The sequence below is a fragment of the Oncorhynchus mykiss genome, chromosome 9 (genome assembly GCF_057628025.1).
Source record: "Oncorhynchus mykiss isolate SJ-2025 chromosome 9, ASM5762802v1, whole genome shotgun sequence".
Lineage (NCBI taxonomy): Eukaryota > Metazoa > Chordata > Actinopteri > Salmoniformes > Salmonidae > Oncorhynchus > Oncorhynchus mykiss.
Window position 1 is genome coordinate 48309739 of NC_143030.1, and position 24892 is coordinate 48334630.

General features: G+C 41.5%; 1 protein-coding gene across 2 annotated transcripts in view; it reads right to left on the reverse strand.

Annotated features, from left to right (window-relative positions):
* espn (espin) overlaps positions 1-24139 on the reverse strand; it is a 100869-nt gene extending 76730 nt beyond the window's left edge. For both annotated transcript variants that reach the window (XM_090184372.1, XM_090184373.1), the window contains exons 1-4: positions 23174-24139; positions 12916-13109; positions 2581-2767; positions 316-498 (exon numbers count right to left, since the gene is read on the reverse strand). In XM_090184372.1, the coding sequence (XP_090040498.1) occupies positions 316-498; positions 2581-2767; positions 12916-13109; positions 23174-23467 (858 nt within the window). In that variant the 5' untranslated portion in view covers positions 23468-24139. The remainder of the gene's footprint in view (positions 1-315; positions 499-2580; positions 2768-12915; positions 13110-23173) is intronic.
* Between the last annotated feature and the right edge of the window lie 753 nt (positions 24140-24892).

A 24892-nucleotide genomic window follows, 5' to 3' on the forward strand; every position in this document is an offset into this window, starting at 1 on the left:
AGGCTCATTGAGTGCGGTCTTAGTGCCAGCATCGGTCTGTGGTGGTATACGTGCTTTCAGTTCATCCCATTTATTTCCCAGTGATTGAACGTTAGCTAACAGTACAGATGGCAAAGGCAGATTAGCCACTCTTTCCACGAAATCTCAGTTTATTTCTCCAGCGAATGATGGGGATGAGTGCCTGTTCGTGTGTTTGGAGTATATCCTTCCCAGAAGCTCTTTTCTGTCATGAGATATACAAAATAAGTTAAAAACCATGCGCCATCTATATGGTAGCACATTAAAAACTGTTAACCAACACACAAACACACACACCTCCAGCTCCCCGTTCTCAGCGGCGTCGTGTAGCGGCGTTCCGCCCCAGCTGTCGGTGATGATCTCGCCGCCGTGCAGCAGCAGCCAACTGAGCACCTTGGCGTGGCCACGGCTGGCGGCAAAGTGCATAGCCGTGGCACCGTCACCATCCCGGTCGGACAGGCTGATCTCTGTGAAACTCACCTGCAATGGGACAACAGTAGAGGTTAAACCAGACAGGGGAAAACTACGGCCCGCGGACCAGATCCAGCCCACCAGCCAATTAGTGTAGAAGCGGATTTAGAAAATTAAACAAAAAATGTGTCAACTGAATACGGAGCTTAGTTCATTAGAACAGCTGTTACGTCAGTAACCTCCGATGTCTGCTATTGCAGGGGGAACAAACCGATCAGTTTTTGAAATTATGCAGTAATAGGCCCACTGTTCTTAATTCCCTGAGTCATTCTTCAGTGTCTTTCCTGGAAACACCTTCAGACAGCTCACCTAAATGTTCTCAAACTCAACCAAAGAAACCAGTCCAACGTGTTCATGAAAAGAAGTAAGTTAATAACTTTTGAACTATTGTTCCAGGAAAGATGAGTTTGAATGGTGACATTTTGTTAGCATGCTGCCGTTACCTAAGTTTTCTAATTGCCGTTAGCTAAGTTTCCTAGCTGGAGCTGCTTTTTCCCCTTTGTAATATTCATTACCCATACAATTAGAGTATTACAAATGCAAGAACTATAAAACTATATTGGTTATTTATGCCTATGTACTGAAGAGCACATTTCAAGCACAATCATTGGACTATCAGTTTTAAGCTATTTCTGTTATACAATAAATATACAATAAATCTTGCTTGCCAGCATTATTATCTTTTTTGTTGCTTTCCACATGCAGTGGGGCAGACTCTTCTTTAAGAGGCTCCTCTGTCCTCCACTCGTTACCTGTATTAATGGCACCTGTTTGAACTTGTTAACAGTATAAAAGACACCTGTCCACAACCTCAAACAGTCACACTCCAAACTCCACTATGGCCAAGACTAAAGAGCTGTCAAAGGACACCAGAAACAAAATTGTAGACCTGCACCAGGCTGGGAAGACTGAATCCTCAATAGGTAAGCAGTTTGGTTTGAAGAAATCATCCGTGGGAGCAATTATTAGGAAATGGAAGACATACAAGACCACTGATAATCTCCCTCGATCTGGGGCTCCACGCAAGATCTCACCCCGTGGGGTCAAAATGATCACAAGAACGGTGAGCAAAAATCCCAGAACCACACGGCGGGGGGGGGGGGGCCCTAGTGAATGACCTGCAGAGAGCTGGGACCAAAGTAACAAAGCCTACCATCAGCAAGGGCATTGAAGATGAAACGTGGCTGGGTCTTTCAGCATGACAATGATCCCAAACACACCGCCCGGGCAACGAAGGAGTGGCTTCGTAAGAAGCATTTCAAGGTCCTGGAGTGGCCTAGCCAGTCTCCAGATCTCAACCCCATAGAAAATCTTTGGAGGGAGTTGAAAGTCCGTGTTGCCCAGCAACAGCCCCAAAACATCACTGCTCTAGAGGAGATCTGCATGGAGGAATGGGCCAAAATACCAGCAACAGTGTGTGAAAACCTTGTAAAGACTTACAGAAAACATTTGACCTCTGTCATTGCCAACAAAGGGTATATAACAAAGTATTGAGATAAACTTTTGTCATTGACCAAATACTTATTTTCCACCATAATTTGCAAATAAATTCATTAAAAATCCTGTGATTTTCTGGATTTTTTTCCTCATTTTGTCTGTCATAGTTGAAGTGTATATATGATGAAAATTACAGGCCTCTCTCATCTTCTTAAGTGGGATAACTTGCACAATTGGTGACTGACTAAATACTTTTTTGCCCCACTGTTTGTGTGCTACGCTACCACAAGTGAGCCCCTATTGGTGACGCTGGTGTATTCCAGTAGGACATTCCTTCTAGCCTTCTAGAACATTAGTTTTAACCTTTAGCTATAGCTTGTTTTCCACCATTATGCATTTCTTTGCTTTAAGCATATTAGTATTTATTTTTATATTGCAGTTGTCTGATGTTGCTCGTAACATTTCATATCAATAGCATTTTATTGCCATGAATTAGGCTCTTTATGGTCTCTGGATATTAATGTACACCCACATTGGATTTATTTGGAGCTTGTCTAGGACCAAAATATACTATAAAATATACTAGAAAATAGTACAACAAATACAGTAGAAGAAATATCCAAAGACAGCATGAAGTGGGGACCATTGACCTACCAACCAGACGATGACAGTGTTATGGCCCATTTGGGCGGCGGCGTGCAGAGGTGTCATCCCGTCATTGGCTCTGATGCCTGGCTCCGCCACACAGTCTTTCACCAGGTATTGGACAACCTCCAGGTGACCTTCCTGGCAGGCCAGGTATAGGGGTGTGGCACCATTCTTTGTTTGGGAATTGACAACACTAAAGGAGCATAAAAAATAGACCTGTATTCAGCTTTATTTAATAAATTACCATATTATTACATTGTGATTCTTGAACAACATAACTACTTTGGGTTAACCAAGAAGAGTGTATAAACATGTATACGGTTGCTAACATTGGGCAGTAATGTTATTCGGGGCGGCAGGGTAGCCAAGTGGTTTTAACTTCATAACAGCCCTTGGAATAAGCTTGGTCCTAGTTGCCACCTTAAGGATCCTTTCCATGAGGCTCCATGACTGGGGGAGGTATTCTGATTAGCACATCGAGCCAACTCCACCCCCTGGAGCCAAACTCCGCCCTCCCTGTTCTCCCCGTTCCCCAAAGGCCAACTTGGCAGTGGATAATTATTTGCCCTATCCAATGACAATGCCTCTGCTTGCCCCAGATCTCCTAGTCACAGAGGGAGTTGAAGGAGTGAAGTGCTTCCCTTCTAAATCCCATTCAGCCTTGCTTTATTTGGACACTGACTGACAAGCGGGCAATGAGTCCAGTAAGAGGCTTACTACCCTGCTGGTTCTGTTCCTCACTACCTCAGGGTTAACCAGGTGGCAGTAAGTGATGACAGGCCAGAGGGATGGAGGAAAAGAGATGTAAAGAGGGGGAGGGGTAAAGGAGGAGGGGTGTCTCCCCTCAAACCAAACACAATTGCACCCAGTTTCCCCTCACAGAATAGAGACAGCAGTTAGAACCCAAGCCAACAACTTACTCGACTAAGTCGAGGTTGTTACTGAAGCTATATTTGGGCGATGTATACGTTTCCTGGATCCAAAACGTAACACCTTAAGTAACACCTCCTTTCCTTTCCTTTGTTCCTTGAAAATATGACAAAGCCCCAAATCTTAGGCGTGACCAACGGGGCATCCTTGGGGTGCATTTGGGGCGAGGTTTCAGGTAAAAACAAGTGCCCTTTAAATATTTAAATGCCACAGGAAGGGGACCTAATCTGCAGTTCTATCATCAGGAAGTAGGCAGATGGCTGCATTATTCATGAGTGTAACTAAAGTGGGCCGGAGCTCTCCTGCATCCCGGGGTCTGGAGAGGGTGCTCAACATACGGTATGTTTATGGAAAGGGGCTGACACTAACATGCGAATATTGACGCAACACACAAACCCCCTCAAACACTGGATAGAAACTGCATCAAGGTGTCTATGAGCTCTTATGAGATGCCTCATGACAAGGGTGACTACTGAGTTTTAGCCTACACAGACTCAGGTACTCCACTAAAGGAATTGCTTTAGGAGTACAGGTGTAGATTTCAAAAGGGCTTAACAAAGAGGCTTGTCTTTGTGCGAGGGTAGAAACACAAAGTGTGACAATAGATGATACCCCGTCCCACACACCCTCAACAAAAACATGCACACGAGCCATTTTGTTCGTCTGTAACTTGTCAACTTGAAATTGCCTCCACTATTACTGGATACAATACACACCATTCTCCCTTCCTCCACGTTCAGTGTATGTAACAAAGGGCAATCTTATCTTCATTATTAGCAAAGTAATGGATGTTGTCACACTAATAGGCTTCTTGCCTGATAAAAGCTTATTGTGTTCTCAGTGGCGTTTCTTGTTTAAATAATTAAGTGACCCATGACGAGAAAAGTTTTCCTCCATGCTGTTACAGAGGACTGAAGAAATTACATACTTTAACCAACATACACCCCCCACCCCCACCCCCCACCAAAAAATGTAAAATGACTTACCTGCACCCTCATACAGTCTCAACAGATAAAATCACATAGAAAATTATTGGCACCCTTGATAAAGATGATGAACAAAATGTATACTGAGCTATATCGAATGCTCCAAAAAATTGGAAAACTATATTATTACTTTTTTTCTCAAAAAGATGTGTCAATAGTATTGGCACACCTGAAGATTCTTAGAAATAAAATCAAACAAAATTACATCCGCATTCACATTCTACTTTTTAAAATTCATCTCAGTTTAAAACGTCTACAGGATCAGTGTCCCCACGCGGGACGGTTGAGCTCACATAGGCTAATGTGATTAGCATGAGGTTGTTAGTGACAAAATAATTCCCAGGACATTTTAGACAAAAACTTGTTTGCCTCTGCCAGGAGACTGAAACTTGTGCGCAAGTGGATCTTACAGCAAGACAATAACCCCAAGCACAAATCAAAATCCACAAGGAAATGTTAATTGGCCATAAAAAAAATCTAAATTTTGCTATGGCCATCTCAGTATCCGGACTTGAACCCCATCAAAAACCTCTAGTTTGAATTGAAGAGGGCCGTCCATAAGCGCAGACTAAAGGATGAAGGATATGGAAAAATTCTGTATGGAGTAATGGTCTATATCCATCCCAATGTGTTCACCAATCTCGTTTTTTTGAAGGCTCAGTGCCGTTATCCTCGAAAGGGGAGGGTGCCAGAGTATTGAAAACAGGGGTGGCAATAATTTTGACACCTATCTTTGAGAATTTGTTTTATTACTTGTTAAACATAATCTCTTTTTCTGAGTAATTGTAAAAGCATAAAATAATTGTCAATATGTTGAGCATACAATATAGCTCAGTATTTGTATTATTTATTATATAGTCTTTTTTGCTAATCTTTATCAAGGGCTCCAATAATTTTGGATGGGACTGTATATATTCATTTTTTTGATAAACAACACCAATAGCGGTTCACAGACTTGGATGAATCCAGACACAACAACACACTCAACAAGATATATTCTTAGAAAGTTAAAGATTCTAATCCCCCCCCAAAATAGCTTTTAACCTTCAATTTATGCATCCTTTGACCCTAACAATGACCCTAACATAGTTGCGCTAAATATCCATCTACTATAATTGGCTAGGCAGAAAATATAGCATGGAAAAGGGACGTGGGAAAAGTGGGAGTGCATTAGGCTAATCCAAATCCTACACTCTAAATATACTTGAGACGTTCTAGATGCCCGAGTGCCGCGGTGGGTGAACTTTCAGCAGCATCTCGCTCTCTGGGTCTAAAGCAGGGGTAGGCAACCCTGGTCCTGGAGTGCCGCGGGCACTTCATGTTTTTCATTTAACCGACCTGGAAGACCAGGTGTGTTGAATTTAGGCAATCATTGAACTGAACAATTAGCTAAATTGGTCTGATGTGGTGCCTAGTTAGAACAAAATCCTGCAGTACCTGCAGCACTCCAGGAACAGGGTTGCCTACCCCTACTTTAGACCCAGAGAGAGAGATGCTGCTGAAAGTTCACCCACCATGACACTTGGGCATCTAGAATGTCTCAAAAGTAGATTTTATGGCCCTCAGTCAGCAGCAGTCGCCCCACCCCTTTTGACCCTATGCTGCAATTAAGCCCTGGCAAAGCTCTTAATCTGCGCTAATTGATTGCATAACATGTTCCTTCTCTCTTGCTTTCTCTGTGAGTCTGTGCAACCATCTCGCTGAGGTTTATTGCCAGTTCGTCGCCTGTCTTTTATGTTCCAGCAGCACTATCAGCGGAGACACAGCACGTCATCCTGTTAGCTTTGTGGAGACACAGGATGACAGGGAAGTACAATTCACAGATTCAGCCCTTTGAGCCCAGGCCCATACATTTGGTGGCCATTGTCTAGGAACTAAATCTGCGTCAGTCCTGCATCCCTATCCCCATTTTCTACCACAAAAGACAGACAGACATAGCCTAATGAGCAGCACACTGCTGACAGCTGAGTACTTGGCATGTTGACTATGGCTCACACCTCACATTACACTAGGCTCACACACCTCTGGGGCGGCAGGTAGCCTAGTGGTTAGAGCATTGGGCCAGTAACCAAAAGTTCGCTAGATCAAATCCCCGAGGTAGTTCTGCCCACTTTGTTCTTATCTGACTTGCCTAGTTAAATAAAGGTCAAATAAAATTGGCTTCACTTCATAGCTGCAGCGGAGTGCCTGACTGAACTGACCTCTTGTCCAGACAAACAGTTCACAGCTAACTAAGTTACCGTAACTAAACAGTTGTATACCTTTAGTAATCCGTTTTGTGCAAATACAGTACAATATTAGGCTAAACAATGGAACACTTCCCACGGTATGTTGTGATGTCAGAACTGTGATGTAGATTGACGATTTCACCGTACAGTTTTAGAATGGTCAGCCTAACTCAACTTTGTCAAAAATTAAAAACAAAAAGTACAAATGTGAGAACTATTGCACATGAATGGCCTGCCTTGGAGTCAATTATCGAAGGACTTTAGAGGTGATCTGTGGAATGGATTCCAGGGCCTTTGATGTTTTTTTCTGCACTGTAAATTGAGCAAATGTTTAGCATGTGGGTTTCCAAGGCCTTGAAACCATCCATCTGTAATAACGTGCTCCAGACAAATCCAATCCTTACCACATTCTGTGCAGCTAGCTAAGTCGGATTACTACCAACAGTAAAGGGAAACTATATGGGGGGCTAAACAATGATGATGAATGTAGCTTTTTACATTCCGCTAACTAGTGCTCAATAAAAATAAATGAAGGAACAGAGTCGTATGATAAAGGAGAAATGCTTCCCTTGTGAGGGGTTGCCTCCCTTGTGATTTCTGAGAGCTAAGGTAACAGCTGTCAAACAGGCCAATTACCCTTTGAAATCCAGAAGATAACATTCTGTTCTACGCCGTATAATAAACCGTGACATCACAATGCTATCTCCCCACAGCAAAAGGCCTCGGTTAAACAATGCCAGTGACGACTAGAAAGCGGTCCCCTTCTTCATGCCTGTATTGTTTTCCCTCATTAGCTTATCGCCGGTTCGCTACTGTGTGTCGCCATGGCTGCAGCGGTAAATAGCATGAGGGGTGGGGGAAGGGAAGAGGCAGGAGTGAATGGAGCAATGCTATCAGGCACAGCCACGTCTCTGGGGCCAATTAAAGATTCAAGAGCTACGCACCTGTCTGGGTTGCACCTAGACAACACTGGAGTCCCTGGTAGGTAGGCCCCAAACTCCAACACCAAGGCCAGAACACTAGCCTATAGCCCTCAGACTCCACCTCTTCAGCTTATTTCTATAGGTTTATGGCAGAGGTGAGTGATCTGTGCCGCATGTTGAAGTGAACAGAACAGTCCCATTGGACAGCCTTGATGAGGCCTTAGGTGGCAGCTGGCTATCTGGTCCCTATCATATTTTATTCCTTTACAACCAACAGGAGGTTCCCATTGCTTATCTATTGGTTAGGCTATAGGCTCAAACATTACACTGTTGTCTCTCTATGTTCTGCAAACATGCTCTTCATTTACAGTGCATTCGGGAAGGTATTCAGGCCCCTTGATCTCGTCTGCATTTTGTTACGTTACAGCCTTATTCTAAAATGCATTAAATCGTTTTTCCCCCTCATCAATCTACACACAATACCCCATAATGACAAAGCAAAAATAGTTTTTTCGAAATTTCTGCACATGTATTAACTATGAAAACTGCAATATCACGTTTACATAAGTATTCAGACCCTTAACTCAGTACTTTGTTGAAGCACCTTTGGCAGCAATTACAGCTTTGAGTCTTCTTGGGTATGACGTTATAAGCTTGGCACACCTGTATTTGGGGAGTTTCTCTCATTCTTCTCTGCAGATCCTCTCAAGCTCTGTCAGGTTGGATGCGGAGCGTTGCTGCACAGCTATTTTCAGGTCTCTCCAGAGATGTTCGATCGGGTTCACATCCCTGACTAAGGCCCTTCTCCCCCAATTTCTCTGTTTTTGACGGGTGGCCAGCTCTATGAAGAGTCTTGGTGGTTCCAAACCTCTTCCATTTAAGAATAATGGAGGCCACTGTGTTCTTGGGGACCTTCAATGCTGCAGAAATGTTTTGGTACTCTTCCCCAGATCTGTGCCTCAACACAATCCTGTTTCGGAGCTCTACAGACAATTCCTTCTATGGCTTGGATTATGCTCTGACATGCACTGTCAACTGTGGGACCTTATATAGACAGGTGTGTGCCTTTACAAATCATGCCCAATAAATTGAATTGACCACAGGTGGACTCCAATCAAGTTTTAGAAACGTCTGAAGGATTATCAATGGAAATAGGATGCACCGGAGCTCAATTTCGAGTCTCATAGCAAAAGGTCTGAATACTTTTAAATACATTTGCAACAATTTCTAAAAACCTGTTTCCACTTTGACAAAATGTTGTTTATGCCATCTCCCACCCTATTGCCTCAACCCCATCTCCCACCCTCTCCTCAACCCTAACCACAATTGAACTGATGTTGACAGACAGCAGTTCTTTGATTGAATATCCACCCTGCATGGGCACTCAGTGTTGCTAATGCCTTGGCATGTGTCCATGACAATCGTAAGGCCATATGGCTCCATGTTCTCTCTGCGGCACGGCTCCTGTAGTGCAACGGTGATTAGCACCGACATTCAATAACATTACACACACACGCACACCTCTCTCACAACAAACACCACACACATGTCCACACACACACAAATTAGATTCTACAAGACAAAACCAATGCACGATTATCATGACAAATCAAGCGATGAGCAGGGGACGTCCTATATGTGACACCATTATTATTAATCCAGGACAATCAATCATTTGCCCCTGAGGACAATTCTGCAAAAAAAGGCAGCAAATGTCATATTTGGCCATGGTTGAGTGCATTCCTTTAGGAAGTATTCCATCATGTGATTTGAACTGAAGGTGACTAGTTTACTCAACAGTTGCCGAAAAAGCAAGTGTCAGATTCCCTGGCAACATCTGTGATCTCTTGAAAATCCCTTGTTAGCCCGCAGTGTTGACAAAAGACAAATCACTGAATCAAAACATGCATCAGAGCCTGAGTCTCTGTCATTTTTTAAAATACCACTTTACAGTAGCTTTCATTAATAAGTCATTAAAAATGCTTATAAGTGGGTTAGGGTTATTGGCTTATTTGCCTTAATTCATCTTAAGCGTTAACCATGTTATTATTACGGAAAACTATGAGTTAAGGCAGATGATTATCTGCATGTAATGCCACAAAAATGCTCAACATGCTCAAAAACTGTGAAAACGTAGTTATCTGTGCCAGTCCTGTTGACTTAGGAAATATCAAAGGCCCACAGTAGGCTACCAATTAAGAGAAAAAGATGGCTGCCATGTCTTAGTGTGCACTTAAAGTATATTCTCACGGCAAGAGATTCTCACAAGTTTGAAAAAATACACCCGGCTCGACCTTTTACAGTATTCTTGCAAAATTGTCACATCTGCGCCAACTGCGCCAGGTTGCTGGCAAGTCTTTTTTGAGAGTAACCTCCCTCCGAGCCGTCGAATGTAAACAGAATTGTCTCGTGTAGCCAAATGCTCTTACAGTAAAAATCTTAATACCGGAGCAATGTTTTTTTTAACGGCTGAAATTTCTAGACATTTTACTTATATTTTTGGGGTTTTATTTGGCTTTTACCTTCAAATGCAGTAATATCCTGTTTGTGTGGCCTTAACAAAACAGCTGGCAAAAGTGCATCCAGGGAGTTTTCTGCCATAGAAACCCTTGGGTAAGCACTTTTTCAGGACACCTAAGTCTATCTAAACTGTAAAAACAATTTAACATTTCAATATTATATACTCTTTTTTTAATTTATTTATTATTATTACTTTTTGGGATGGAAAAATGTTTTCAGTGTAAACCTAAATGTCTAGAAAATGGATAATGGACCTATATATTTTTCATTATATAGTCTTTGAGAACTAACAATCACCTAAATAAAATGTAAACATTGCAAATTCCAAAAACAATTAATTTAACAGTATTGATTTTTGTTTGAGCAAAAAAACAGCATTGGGCATTGCAAAATTTTAAAAACTGCTAGATGTTCTCTCAACTCCATGGCAAAATGTGTAGAATTGCAGAAAAGTACCTTACATTTTTGCAGTTATCTCAGCTCCAATGAACAATTCTTAGAATTGCAGGAAAATTGGCTCTGAAATTCAAAATTCTGCCCCACCGATAGCCACGCCCACCAGCCCCTTTTTGATCCAAAAAAATCCCTGGCATCCGAGTGCCAACATTATAGCTCAATGAGTGAGACAACTCCTTAGACTTTGAATTAGCTAATAGCTGATGTTTTCAGGCGCAAGTTGCTTAGCTATATCCCATTTACTGATTCTAACATGAATGATTTGCACTATAGGATAAAACGAAGCCTGGTGTGTTTTGGAGGTAATTATCTTAAATTGTAATATAATTGATATGGCTGGTTTAGCTAGCTAGCAACATTAATCAATTATGTGATGAATAGCCTACATTATTTGTTTAGCTTGCTACCGAGCTCTGTATAATGCATATGATACTGTATGATAATGTTTATGCACTTCTGTATTTGAGAGCTGTAGAAATGTTTTTTATATACTGTAACTAGACTTGGTGGTAACTAGTGATGCACCGATATTACATTTTTGGCCGATTCCGATATCCAATATTTTCCTTGCAAAAAAACCTCTGATATCGATATTTACAATTTTAGCTGCCTTTTAAGCATTCTAGTACAGTTAAATAGTTAACACACACACATGGACGTAGCGGTGTAAGGCACTGCATCTCAGTGCTAGAGGCTTCACCACAGTCCCTGGTTCGAATCCAGGCTGTATCACATCCGGCCGTGATTGGGAGTCCCATAGTGAGGTGCACAATTGGCCCAGCGTCGACCGGGCCGAAATTGTAAATAAGAATTTGTTCTTAACTGACTTGCCTAGTTAAATAAAGGTTACACAGATACACACACACACCACACTGACCAAAAAGTAATTTTGTTGGCATTTACGTATGTCCCCATTACCAGTAAAACATAATCAAAACCTATTTCTTTCACTTACTTGCTGTGCTGTTTCGTTGTTCATTTGTTCAGTCGTTTCATTCTCAACCAGGATTTCTATGGAACGCAAGTGCTCGGCACGTTTAACGCTGTGTGCACCTGTATACGTGCTGAAAACTACGGCCATCGTATAGCATGGCCCAAAATGACTTGAAAATATTGTGTACTACGTAGCTTGCAGTTATCAGTGTCTTTAGTAGCGTTGGCTGTAGCTAATGTCAACACATTTTTTTTATTTATTACGAGACTGCCGCTGGTAACAAGTCTAGTGAATCTGAACGGGCCCTTATTGTCTAGGTAGTGTTAGTTGTTAGTGTTAAGTTGAGCCTTAGGGAAAAGTTCATAGTAGAGGTGAGAGTTAGGAGCAGAGAAAGTGTTAACACAAGGACAAATATTGGGTTGTGAAGTAATGCTCGGCACAGTGGTTAGGGTCATTGAGGTTGGGACTCCTATTTGGGTTCACTTTAAATGTTAGTAACGATCAAATCACGGTAAAAACAATAAAATAAATAACACTCAAACATCCCAAAATCCTGTCAGGGTTAGCTACATAAACCCTGTGTGGGGATTAGTGGTGTGAACGTTTCAACGTTAAAACATTTCAATGAAGTTGGGATCCTTTACGTTAAGAAAAATACCAAACCCGAAAAACAATGTGTTTTGTTCCCCCCCCACCTTAATTAAAATCACAGTTCAGTTATCACAAAACAAATGATTTTCCGTGTTACAGCCGACAGGCTATAAAGGCCTGGGGAAGTTGTGTAATTCAAATAAAACCAGAGGAAGATGTAAACTTTAGGCTACTTGGTGAATTTGCAAGGCATGCAAGACAAGACATTGCGAGATGCAAATGACCAAAACATGCCGCTCACTCCCTCATGCTGGCCTGCCTGCTCTGTGTCTTTGCTAATGATGCAAGCGTGTGTTCAGTCTTTGGTCTGTTGCGTGTAGAAATCCCTAGGCTATTCATGGCACCGATGTCATCAGGCCAGTCTTGCGTGTAGCCTACTCTTCAATGTTGCCTCATATGAAATTACAAATGGCTACCCGTAGCCTGTATTGATTACGCTTTTAAGACTTAATGGAATGTGGCCCTTTGAAAGCATCCTCCACAACTGCATGTTTGTTTGTCTACTGTAATTCTACTCTCTGGAATTCTACTGTCTGGAATTGTATGATTTTTTCTCATCGTTTTAACGGCAAAACGATTTTAAAAAACGATAAAAAAAAATTGGCAGTTTAAACATTAAGCAAAACTGTCAACTTGTCACAGCCCTAGTGTGGATAGTATACGGATAATGGCTAGTAAGTGGGTTAGCTTAGCGTTAGCATTGGCGCTCTTACTTTGGGCTGTGTCCCAACAGGAGACGGAGGGAGGGCAGGTCTCCCTTGGCAGCAGCATAGTGGACAGGCAGGGCCCCAGTGTCTGTGGACGCCCCAGTGTCTGCTTCCCCGCTCTTCAGCAGCCAATCTGTGATCTCGTGATGGCTGAACCGGGAGGCGAGGTGGAGAACGGTGGCTCCAGAACTATCCCGGTCCTACGAAAGAGGAAAGACACAGGTGAATCCAGGTTAAAACTATGATCCCTTATTGTCACTTTTTAACTCCACTTCAAATCAGTGTAGATGAAGGGGAGACTGGTTAAAGAAGGATGAAGGATTTTTAAGCCTTGAGACAACTGAGACGTGGATTATGTACTGTATGTGTGCCATTCAGAGGGCGATTTAAGTGCCTTTGCACGGTATGGTTGCTGGGTTTTTCACACTCAACAATTTTCCGTGTGTATCAAGAATGGTCCGACACAAAAAAGACATCCATCCAACTTGACACAACTGTGGGAAGCATTGGAGTCAACGTGGGCCAGTATACCTGTGGAACGCTTTCGACACCTTGTAGAGTCCATGCCCTGACGAATTGAGGCTGTTCTGAGGGCAAAAGGGGGTGCAACACAATATTAGGAAGGTGTCCCTATTGTTTTGTTCACTCAGTGTAGGGTAACCCTGATGAATACTTTAATAGACGTTAAGCTATTATCTGATTCAGGTATCAAGTGTTTGCACCAGAAACCACTTTCACAAAACAAGCGGTGTGTGTCAAGGATGCTCTGAAGCGATGTCAGTGACCCATTGACATCGTGTGGAAACCAACAAGGAGTACCCACTGTGTCAAACCTCATCTAGATTACATTACTAACGGGAAGAGAGACCATATACAAATGTCAGCCAATCACTGACACTCTTTGTGGTGGTTGTATGGTCAGACAGCCACTCAAGCCTAGCAGTGAATGGTGAACATACACTGAGTGTACAAAACATTAGGAACACGTTCCTAATTTTGAGTTGCACCCCCTTTTTCCTTCAGAACAGAAAAAAATAATAATTCTTTGACCTGTCTCCTCCCCTGCATCTACACTGATTGAAGTGGATTTAATGAAAAAAAATATTTTACCTTTATTTAACTAGGCAAGTCAGTTAAGAACAAATTCTTATTTACGATGACGGCCTACCACGGCCAAAACCCTAGCCCGGACGACGCTGGGCCAATTGTGCGCCGCCCTATGGGACTCCCAATCACGGCCGGTTGTGATACAGCTTGGAATCAAACCATGCCTTTAGCACTGATATGCAGTGCCTTAGACCGCTGCCCCACTCGGGAGCTCATTTAAGAAGTGACATCAATAAGGGATCATAGCTTTCACCTGGTCAGTGTATGTCATGGAAAGAGCAGGTGTTCCTAATGCTTTGTACACTCAGTGTATGTGGCGGTAATGAAGGGAACACTTATTAGTCTACTTCTTTGACTAGCACTAATTTATTGAACAGAAAAATATTGAAAGGACAAAGTAGTAGCAGTAGTAGACATTCCATTGGTTTGGGGGGAGTAACCACTAATTTAACCCCCTAATATGTTGTTGTACGGTCTGTCATGAGTAGAGGTCGACCGATTAATCGGAATGGCCGATTAATTAGGGCCGATTTCAAGTTTTCATAACAATCGGAAATCGGTATTTTTGAACGCCGATTTTAAAAAATAAAAAAAGTACACCTTTATTTAACTAGGCAAGTCAGTTAAGAACACATTCTTATTTTCAATGATGGCCTAGGAACGGTGGGTTAACTGCCTTGTTCAGGGGCAGAACGACAGATTTTCACCTTGTCAGATCTGGGATTCAATCTTGCAACCTTATGGTTAACTAGTCCAACGCTCTAACCACCTGCCTCTCATTGCACTCCACGAGGAGCCTGCCTGTTACGCGAATGCAGTAAGATGCCAAGTTAAGCTGCTAGCTAGCATTAAACTTATCTGATAAAAAACAATCAATCAATCAATCAATCAATCATAAGCACTAGTTAACTACACATGGTTGATGATATTACTAGTTTATCTAGCGTGTCCTGCGTTGCATATAATCGATGCAACGCAGGGGGATGATTTAACAAAAGCGCATTTGCAAAAAAAGCACAATCGTTGCACGACTGTACCTAACCATAAACACCAATGCCTTTCTTAAAATCAATACACAGAAGTATATATTTTTAAACCTGCATATTTAGCTTAAAGAAATCCAGGTTAGCAAGCAATATTAACCAGGTGAAATTGTGTCACTTCTCTTGCGTTCATTGCACGCAGAGTCAGGGTATAAGCAACAGTTTGGGCAGCCTGGCTCATTGTGAACTAATTTGCCAGAATTTTACGTAATTATGACATAACATTGAAGGTTGTACAATGTAACAAGAATATTTAGACTTAGGGATGCCACCCGTTAGATAAAATACCGAACGGTTCCGTATTTCACTGAAATAATAAACGCTTTGTTTTAGAACATTAGCTTCTTTACATGGCACATATTGCACTTTTACTTTCTTCTCCAACACTTTGTTTTTGCATTATTTAAACCAAATTGAACATGTTTCATTATTTATTTGAGGCTAAATTGATTTTTATTGATGTATTATATTAAGTTAAAATAAGTGTTCATTCAGTATTGTTGTAATTGTCATTATTACAAATGAATAAATAAAAATCGGCAGATTAATCGGCATCTGCTTTTTTTTGGTCCTCCAATAAATCGGTATCGGTATCGCCGTTGAAGAAATCATAATCGGTCGACCTCTAGTCATGAGGGTTTAGCTGAGCTTATTCAAGAGGTGATTTGCATAGCATTAGTAAGACTGATGGCATAAAGGTCATTTCAATGTTAAAGGACCCATGAGCACCAACAAGTGAAGTTTAATAGGAGCGTGTCAAATTGGGTGTCAAATGAAAGCTAAGAGTATTTAGATTTTTTATTAAGGCATATAACATTTTTTTTTTTTTTTTTACCATTTAACATCCTATTAGGAATAAGCGAAGGTTTTCTGGTCAAACAGATGGAAAAGGAATCTTAGAAAATATCTACCACAAAAAGTCTTAAAGGGTATTAGAAATACATCAAAACACAGTAATGTTGAAGTCAAGACCCCTGCCAACTAATATCAACACTTCTATTTAGTTTGAGAAATGTTACTGCCTTCTGTAAGTTGAAGAAACATTGCTTGTGACTTAATTCCGTTAGCAAAAACACACATAACTTTTAAGATATTTTCACATTTCTCCCTCTCATGAGGGAGGATAATGAAAGTTCACAGAAGTAACAAGTAAAGGTAGACCAATCAATTAGTTATTAGTGTTTTTACTGATATCAATTTTGTTTATTAATGATTAAGTGATTAAAAATCGATATTCCTTTAAAATTGACATCAGTAAAAACACTAACTAATTGATTGGTCTACCTTTACTTGTTACTTCTGTGAACTTTCCTTATCCTCCCTCCTTCTCAGGAGGGAGAAATGTGAAAATATCTTAAAAGTTATGTGGGTTTTTGCTAACGGAATTAAATCACAAGACAATGTTTCTTAAACTTACAGAAGGCAGTAACATTTCTCAAACTAAATAGAAGTGTTGATATTAGTTCAATCCAATTTCCAGAAAAAAATCTGTAATGGAATTTGCTACAATGGGGAATTATAGCAGTCACAAACCACAGGTGGGTTCACAAGTTTTGGGAGCACAGCACAGTAGAGTAGAGTACAGTAAAGAAAAGTAGAGTACAGTACAGTACAGAGTACAGTACAGCAAAGGAAAGTAGAGTTCAGTATAGTACAGTACACTAATGTACTATACTAAACTCTACTCTACTGAGCTGTACTTTCATGTCCAAACTTGTGAAACATCGACATCTATGATTGGTTCAGATTTGGTCTGGTCTGGACCAACCAACTTGTTTGGAGGCAGAGCTCATTAAAATAATAGCCAGTGTGAAGAATAATACCCAAATATGCAAAAGAGGATATTGCCTATTTATACCTTTGTGTACCTATTTAGGATACATCACCATGAAGAGAATGGTATGCATAATTATGGATATGAATTTCTGTGTAGTACAGATCAGGGAAGTATAATGAAATTCCGTTACTGGCTATAAATCCACTTCACTTAGTATAGTTCAATAACCAAAACAGATTTTTTCAAAGTCAATGTGTCATGTCATAGCTGACACCCCATTCTTTCTGCAGACATTATTGAATCTTAATTCGGAGCAAATGCCAGTGCCCAGTATGTGTTGTAATAAAAAGGTGTCACATGTTTTAAATCATTGCATGCACACTATGAAGCCCCCCCCACCTCTCTCTCTCTCCCCCTCCCTCAGCCTCTCCCAGCCTCTCTCTCTTGCCTCTCTCTCCCAGCCCCTCTCTCTTTCCCTCTCACTCAGCATCTCTCTTTCCCTCCTTCTCCCCTACTCCCAGCCTCTCGCTCCCCCACTCCCAGCCTCTCGTGCTCTCCCAGCCTCTTTCTCTCGTGCTCTCTCAGCCTCTTTCTCTCGTGCTCTCTCAGCCTCTTTCTCTTGTGCTCTCCCAGCCTCTTTCTCTTGTTCTCTCTCAGCCTCTTTCTCTCGTGCTCTCCCAGCCTCTTTCTCTCGTGCACTCTCAGCCTCTTTCCCTCGTGCTCTCCCAGCCTCTTTCTCTCGTGCTCTCCCAGCCTCTTTCTCTCGTGCGCTCTCAGCCTCTTTTTCTCATGCTCTCCCAGTCTCTTTCTCACTTGCTCTCTCAGCCTCTTTCTCTCGTGCTCTCCTAGCCTCTTTCTCTCGTGCTCTCCCAGACTCTTTCTCTCGTGTCTCGTGCTCTCCCAGCCTCTTTCTCTCGTGCTCTCCCAGCCACTCTCGCTTTCCCTCTCACTCTCTCCCAGCCTCTTTCTCTCGTGCTCCCAGTCTCTCTCTTTCCCTCTCTTTTTCTCTCCCAGCCTCTCTCATCCCCTCTCTCTCCCTCTCTCTCAGCCCCTGTCTCTCTCAGCCCCTGTCTCTTCCAACTCCTGACTCTCACTCCATTCCCCCAAGGGTGTTTTGCATCTGCACAGTTCTTCTAGTGTTTCTGTAAAATGTTCAGTGAAAATTGTTAAAAGTAGTATTTGTGCATTGAATTGTGTGGTGTGTTAAACTTTGAAATCAATGGTTTTTGTTTGGCATACATGTAAAGTGACAAATCGGCGTCTCCGCACTACCATGGAATTGCTCTATAACAAGTCTGTCATCCCTCCTTTCCATGTACATTCTCTCTAAAGCCTGGGACATGTATGGGTAACAGCCAGAGGAAAGAGGGATATAAATTCACTACTGGATAAATCCATTTGAATTCAATCCCTTTTTGACAGGACTCCTTTTGATTTGAGCGAAACCTTCCATACATATTTGCCCATTTCAGAAGTACTTAGAAAGTGACTTTCAGCTCTTGAATAAAAGGTGGGTGTCACGTTTTGGCTGATAAATGTACTAAAATGGGAATACAATTGAAATGGTTGGAGGTCCACACATTAGAGAATGTTGACCAGAATGGGGATATCCATTGTTTTAAAGTATACTGTCAATCCTCCATAGGAAACCTATTGAAATCATAGAAAGATAGATCAACTCAGCAAAAAAATGTCCTTTCACTGTCAACTGTGTTGATTTTCAGCAAACTTAACATGTGTAAATATTTGTATGAACATAAGATTCCACAACTGAAACATAAACTGCACAAGTTCCACAGACATGTGACTAACAGAAATTGAATAATGTGTCCCTGAACGAAGGGCGGGGGGTCAAAATCAAAAGTAACAATCAATATCTGGTGTGGCCACCAGCTGCATTAAGTACTGCAGTGCATCTCCTCCTCATGGACTGCACCAGATTTGCCCGTTCTTGCTGTGAGATGTTACCCCACTCTTCCACCAAGGCACCTGCAAGTTCCCGGATATTTCTGGGGGGTATGGCCCTAACACTCACCCTCCGATCCAACAGGTGCCAGATGTGCTCAATGGGATTGAGATCCGGGCTCTGCGCTGGCCATGGCAGAACACTGACATTCTTGTCTTGCAGGAAATCACACACAGAACGAGCAGTATGGCTGGTGGCATTGTCATGCTGGAGGGTCATGTCAGGATGAGCCTGCAGGAAGGGTACCACATGAGGGAGGAGGATGTCTTCCCTGTAACGCAAAGCATTGAGATTGCCTGCAATGACAACAAGCTCAGTACGATGATGCTGTCAAACACCGCTCCAGAGGACAGGCCTCAGTGTAACGCTCATTCCTTCGACAATAAATGCGAATCCAACCATCACCCCTGGTGAGACAACAGCACGACTCATCAGTGAAGAGCACTTTTGCCAGTCCTGTCTGGTCCAGCGACGGTGGGTTTGTGCCCATAGGTGACTTTGTTATCGGTGATGTCTGGTGAGGACCTGCCTTACAACAGGCCTACCAGTCCAGCCTCTCTCAGCCTATTGCAGACAGTCTGAGCACTGATGGAGGGATTATGCGTTGCTGGTGTACCTCGGGCAGTTGTTGTTGCCATACTGTACCTGTCCCGCAGGTGTGCTGTTCAGATGTACCGATCCTGTGCTGGTGTTGTTACACATGGTCTGCCACTGCGAGGACGATCAGCTGTCCATCCTGTCTCCCTGTAGTGCTGTCTTAGGCGTCTCACAGTACGGACATTGCAATTTATTGCCCTGGCCACATCTGCAGTCCTCATGCCTCCTTGCAGCATGCCTAAGACACATTAACGCAGATGAGCAGGGACCCTGGGCATCTTTATTTTGGTGTTTTTCAGTCAGTAGAAAGGCCTCTTTAGTGTCCTAAGTTTTCAGAACTGTGACCTTAATTGCCTACCGTCTGTAAGCTGTTAGTGTCTTAACGACCGTTTCATAGGTGCATGTTCATGAATTGTTTATGGTTCATTGAACAAGCATGGGAAACAGTGTTTAAACTCTTTACAATGAAGATCTGTGAAGTTATTTGGATTTTTACGAATTATCTTTGAAAGACAGGGTCCTGAAAAAGGGACGTTTCTTTTTTTGCTGTGTTTATTAGAATAGACATGATGATTTAAGTTGACATTAGACGTGAGTGTATCAGCGGTCATTTTTGTGGTAGTATTTAGAAGTTTCAATTTAAATTTAATTTACATTTCAATCGTGTACCAACACAATGCAGGGTTCTGAAGGGATAGGTCCATTCTATGAATTCAATTTCTATGATTGAAATGACACCCACCCTATAGTCAAGAGAATGTGGTGTCTCAAGCCATGGAATGCACAACACAAAAACCTCAGATGATGTTTAATAGAGTCTAAGCTACAACATATGCTTATGAATAAACAATTTAGTTTGCACGTTAAAGGTTTCAAAAGGACAATTTTTATTTAAAAAAAATCCAAGTAATAAAATAGTTTGACAACACTGTTTGTAAGCTTTTAAATTATATCAAACTCAACCATTTATCTTTTCCAATGATAAAGAAATGGATGTCTCCTGGTATGGTGGGGTATGCAAAAGGGGTAAATTTAGAGCACCTTTATCTACCGATCGATTCCCCATTGTTACGACCTCATTCTTGCTGAATTGGTCAGTGAACAAAGCAGTGTGAATGCCAGTGTCTTTCAGTCCTAGCCCAGACTAAGTGATTGGCACATGGCGAATAGAGTTATCGAAAGATAAGTCATTAACCTAATTAATTGCGCGGACAATGTCATCAGGGCATACCGCTTTCCAAACTTCTAATCCCATTTGAATGTGCTCTATATAGGGTTTCATCCCTTGTACAGATTTAACACTCTTCAAGTACACAAATGAAATAACACAGCTACCAGATGCTTCTAGACAGAGCCAAAACAAACTATTACTTGAGTTTCAAAACAAGAAGCAGTGGAGGCTGCTTACGGGAGGACGGCTCATAATAATAGCTGGAACGGAGCAGATGGAATGGCATCAAATAAATGGAAACCACGTGTTTGATGTATTTGATACCATTCCACTATTTAACGCTCCAGCAATTACCACGAGCCCATCCTCCCCAATTATGGTGCCACCAACCTCCTCTGATTAGGTACATTATATAGTTTACTTTCAGACATGTGTTTAGGTGACATTGGACTAATGGTGTACTCAATACCATTCAGTAATTCATAAGTCAAATGTCATGTCCTCAAATATTTCAATGAATCCTGAAGTTTGATCCATAGTGTGGGTGTGTGACATTATAGTATGTGTTGTAAATTAATATTCAGGGAAAGTGAGGTATGATTAGTATCGAATTATCGATATTGGTGCGCAGCACTACTCTATGGCTAATAGATATGAAGATTACAGCTGATTACAGCTTGTAACCAATGTCTCTACTGACTCAAGTGTGAAATGACGAATATGTATCATTGGGCTCAAATGCTGCTTTATGTGGACAAGTCAGACTTCTTGTTATTAACATAGAGGGTGGAAACGCTGTTTTATGTGGACAAGTCAGACTTCTTGTTATTAACATAGAGGGTGGAAACACTGTTTTATGTGGACAAGTCAGACTTCTTGTTATTAACATAGAGGGTGGAAACACTGTTTAATGTGGACATGTCAGACTTCTTATTATTAATATAGAGGGTGGAAAGTGAATGTCTTTTTCACCCTATAACAATCAGTTTTACACAATAATATTACATTCATATTTCCCAGGATGCTGAAAGTGAGGCCAAACATTTATGTAACCTGTGCCATTAGGTAGACAGAGTTAAGTTTGTGTATGGAAATCAAATCAAATCAAATCAAATGTATTTATATAGCCCTTCGCACATCAGCTGATATCTCAAAGTGCTGTACAGAAACCCAGCCTAAAACACCAAACAGCAAGCAATGCAGGTGTAGAAGCACAAATCAATGCACTTTTACCAAAATGACTTTTCCCCCACGTTTTGTCAAATGGTCCAGTCGCTACACATTCAGCATGAGGACCTGTGATCTAGGTGAATGTTTTTCTCAAGCTGTTGTAAAAATCATATCAAATTAGTCCAGCAGAGGTGACATTGTTGTATAGACCTTAGTACACTGGACGGACTGCCTGCTGTGGTGACCATTCCCTTAGAATGGGTATTGATGATAATTACAGAGTAATAACTAATACAAGTCTCAGGTATTCTCAATGGCAACAGGTTATATACAGTAGCACAATTATCCTGACCATGTGTTGTTCATTGAGACAAAAGCCTGCACAAGCCTAAAGAAAAGTGGGTGGTGCAGTCACTGATGTACAGTATTTAAACCCTGGATTGCTGATGCTATGTATTGACCATTGAGAGGCTTCGAAGCCACTTGTCGGTCATATTGGCACTCCCCAGTAGAAGCATTCCTCCAATGGAATGAATGGAATTCTACAGTATTTCAATTAAATGATTCAAGGACAAAATTGCATGTAATTTCATTATTTTATTAGTAATCTCTAAAAAAAAATGATACTTTAATGAAAATATTTTATATTTTTGGTATGTTTTATTTGTATGTTTAGCTTGCATAATATAATGTAAAAATATGCATTAAGTTGTCTGTAATAGAATACATGTGGCAAAAAACGAATGTAGATATGAATAAATGCTAAATATGTTTTACAATGGTGGGGGAGTGCCAAGATGATGCACGATGGCTTCAACACAGCGCCCCCTATCAGTCATCTAGTGTAGGTCTATACATAAATCATTGGGGGGTACTAGAGACAAGGGTTATCCTCTTAGGCAGATGGCTTCAACACAGCGCCCCCTATCAGTCATCTAGTGTAGGCCTATACATAAATCATTGGGGGTACTAGGGACAAGGGTTATCCTCTTAGGCCTTACAATAGAGGTCAAATAACTGTCTGAGTGACTAATTGTGTTATGCTGAAGTTGTGTGAAGAAGTGAGGAATGTAATTTCCAGGCTGGAAATGAGGCAAAATGCTCAATTTGACAGTCAAGCAAATACTGACCTAAGAGAGATGGGTAGGCTCGGGCCTAGTCCAAGATGACTAATCTTGGGAAACAATAGAACTAATTTGTGTTTTTCAGGTCTAGGCTACAGGACTAATGGATTGGAAATTAAATTAACTGCAGGCCTCGACCTTGCTGCTCTAGAAGTTGTCCTATAGACCTCTGAGCTCTGACTGGTCTTAAAATGATAACAAGAGGTCTGTGTGATGAATGATGTTGGCTGTATTATGGAACTATTAGCCTTTTTAAAAAGCAATGAAGGCCTACTGTAGGCTATGTAGCAAGAAAATAACGCCACTCACCACCGTACGACATCCACCTTGAGTTAATAGCCACTGTAAGCAGGCCAGGTTACCAGTGGCAGCAGCGTCGTGTGCGGGGCTGGCGCCATTATTCGCCAAACTGTTGCCCGGTAAACCCGCTTCTTCCACGAGGAACCGTAGGCAAGTCAGTTTTCCAGCACGGGCGGCATGGTGGACAGGTGAGGCTCCGAGAAGGTCCTTTACGTCGCTGTTCAGTACTTTCTCCGCTAATTGCACTTTCAGAGTTTGTACATCCCCCTGCCTTGCGGCAAGCAGTGTCCTCTCCACCACCATAACTGCTGCTAGACAACTCCTCCGTATTTATAAACGCAGCATCTAGATGAGGTTTAACCTCTATTTAACTCCTGAACAATTTTCTTCGTAGATAACAATAGAATTCCAGTCCTGTGATCATTACAGTAAGATAACAAATGTACGTCCACTATTTAGAAGCATATCTCGTTGAATTGACAGAGATCTGCATACATCATCTAAGTGAGAAAAAAAAAGCCTATTTCTTTGGACAGGTAGGCGATGTCTTTCAATGAGCATGTATTTGGTCATTTTACTTATTAAAAACAAATGTTGTTTTACATAATATCAACAGAATTATCAAATTACGAGTCATTTTAGTAATTGAGTTAATAAAGTAAACATAAACATAATTAATGCATACTGGTAACCTATAATTGCGCACGACGATAAAGTTCACCTGATGGCTTGTTCTCCTCTGCCTCAACACGCATAGCTCAAACACCTGTTACAGAGATATTCTTTGGTCTTCATATTGACTTCTTTCTTCATAATTTCTCTGTTATGATAACGTTATCGGAGTTGTAGGACATTAAGAATATAATTCCGGGCGGCTGTCTTGGATCCCGTATCCACAATTGCCGCAAATCGCGACATGGGACTCACCACTTGATAAATAATCCATCGGGGGGAGGATCACTCCAGTAGTATGTTGGTCGCTTGAAATCGTCTCAGTAGTTAAAGGGACAGTAGCCTACGTCAGTGGTGTCCAACCCTCCCCAACCCTACTGATGGTGGTGCAGGCTTTTGCTACTAATGAGATCAGCACCTTGATGAGCAGAATCAGGTGTGTTAGAGAAGGTTTGGAGCAAAAACTTGCAGCTGCTCTCCAGGAGGAGAGCTGACCATACCAACATTTCAAATACTTGAGGTAGCCGAATATAGTTTATATAGAGTTTAAACTAAAATGCAACTATTTTCTTTGATATTCAAATTCAGATCTCAGAAAACATCAATCTTAATATGTCCTATAGCCTAATTAAATACACGAGGGAAATGGAATCATTTCAACATTAGAGTACACCACTTTTTTCCCGTGTGCGCTCTGACCGCTCTGAGAGAAAAACGCTCTGAATATATGACTGGACAATCTAACAAGCTCTGAATTTACGAAGACCCAGGGGGCACTCTGAGCGCACTCTGGCACTCCAGATTGAATTTACGAACACACCCTACTTAAGTGGAATAAAGAACAGGCACTATTCCTATTGTGTACAGTAGTTACAAAAACATTCAGCTCATTTCTATGAAATTAAAATGCAATTAAGTATTATGTAAAATCATGCTAATAAAATCATCCTCTAATTATTAATTACAATTTTATTACACAGGCACAAGAACAGTTTCATGTTAAGTGTTACTGAGAATGCTAACGGTAACAAAATATGGCTATTAAGTATCGAATGG